The sequence below is a fragment of the Trypanosoma rangeli genome (genome assembly GCF_003719475.1).
Source record: "Trypanosoma rangeli strain AM80 chromosome Unknown Tra_15.4_contig_00268, whole genome shotgun sequence".
Taxonomy (NCBI): domain Eukaryota; phylum Euglenozoa; class Kinetoplastea; order Trypanosomatida; family Trypanosomatidae; genus Trypanosoma; species Trypanosoma rangeli.
In genome coordinates this window covers 2,929-4,348 of record NW_021706010.1, presented here as the reverse complement: position 1 = coordinate 4,348, position 1,420 = coordinate 2,929, and the positions used below count along the sequence as shown (strand labels likewise).

General features: G+C 59.5%; 1 protein-coding gene across 1 annotated transcript in view; it reads right to left on the bottom strand.

The window, feature by feature from the left end:
• Positions 1–1,262, bottom strand: part of TraAM80_06926 (phosphate-repressible phosphate permease) — a gene marked incomplete at both ends in the record, with an annotated part of 1,332 nt that extends 70 nt beyond the window's left edge. Inside the window, one exon of the mRNA XM_029383748.1 lies at positions 1–1,262. This exon is cut by the window's left edge and continues 70 nt beyond it. Coding sequence (XP_029236429.1) covers positions 1–1,262 — 1,262 coding nt within the window.
• Positions 1,263–1,420: the final 158 nt, after the last annotated feature.

The window sequence follows — 1,420 nt, the reverse complement described above, 5'->3', positions numbered from 1 at the left end:
CTCACGCCGAACGTCGCAAGACCAAGCACAAGCCCACCACCGCCAAGGAACAAGATCCATATTGGCGTATCGCTCACCGCCACCACCGTCTGAGTCCTATAGATGGCGTAGATGGCGGCGAACGGCCCCATCGCATTGCTCACATCGCTCGCGCCGTGCGCAAAGGATGCGCAGACTGCGGTGAACACCTGCAGGTAACGGAACACGTACTCCGCGCGGTTGTCAAACAGCTGCACAGTAAACGGTAGCTCACTTTCCGTCACCTGGCACCCGTTGTTGGAGCTGTTATCCGAGACGCCCACGATGGACCCTGTGAGGGGCTCGTTGGACATCTTTGCCGCCTTCGCTTCGGCGACCATCGTTCCCCCCGCTGCCATATTCCCAGGCGAGGTGCCGTCAGCCGCGGGGGCACCCTCCCCCTCTGCGAAAGAACCAGCCGCAGCTTGTTGCTCCGCCTCCGCCGCGGAGCGAGCCGCCTCCGCCGCCTGCTGCTCAGCCCTCTCCGTCATCCACCTCACGCGGCGCCTCAGCAGAGGAATGAAAGCAACCGAGATAATACCGGCACAAACGCCAATGATGGCCGCAACCCACAGGGCCTTCTCTACGGGCCAGTGGAGGCGCGCCTTGGCGCCCTTGAACAGCACAAAAAACGATTCCAGGAAGAACGCCACACACACTATGACCGGGACGGCATACAACGCCCGCTGCACAGAGTTCGCCGGACGGAGTACCAACGCTCGGATAATACTGTACACAGTCGCAGCGGTAATGCCAGCAAGCAACGGCGAGATGAACCACGACGCAATAATCGGCACCACACCCGAGACAAAGGGAAAGTCGCTCGTCTTCTTCGACCACGAAACACCGCTGGCGCCGCTGTACACGAGTGCAAACCCAATGATGCCTCCCGCAATGCTGTGCGTCGAGGAGACGGGGAGGGTCAAGATAGTCGCGAGCAGCAGCCACAAAAAGGCAGCACCCAGAGCGCAGAGCATGCCGTACATCAAAACGTACGGCTCGCCCGCAAACTGTGACGCGTCGGCGATGCCGCCGGAGATCGTGGAGGTCACCTCACCGCCTAGAGATACGGCGCCAGCTAACTCGCAGACGGAGGCAAGAACAATAATCTGCTTCAGCGTCAACACGCGGGAGCCGTACGTCGTGCCAAAGGCATTGGCAAGGTCGTTCATTCCCACACCGCATCCGGTGAGGAAGGCGACGATGCCGCCAACGATGGCGATCCACAGGTATTGGTTGGTCATCAGCAGGCGTTCTCCAAATTCCGCTTGCTTGCCGGAAGTGGCGTTCGCAGAGGTTGTGGTACTTGGGAAAAGAAACCTGGCACGGTGCGTGGAAAAGAGGAAACACAGAGAGAAAAACAAAAGAAAAAAAAACATACCAGTGGCAGGCAGCCGGAGTT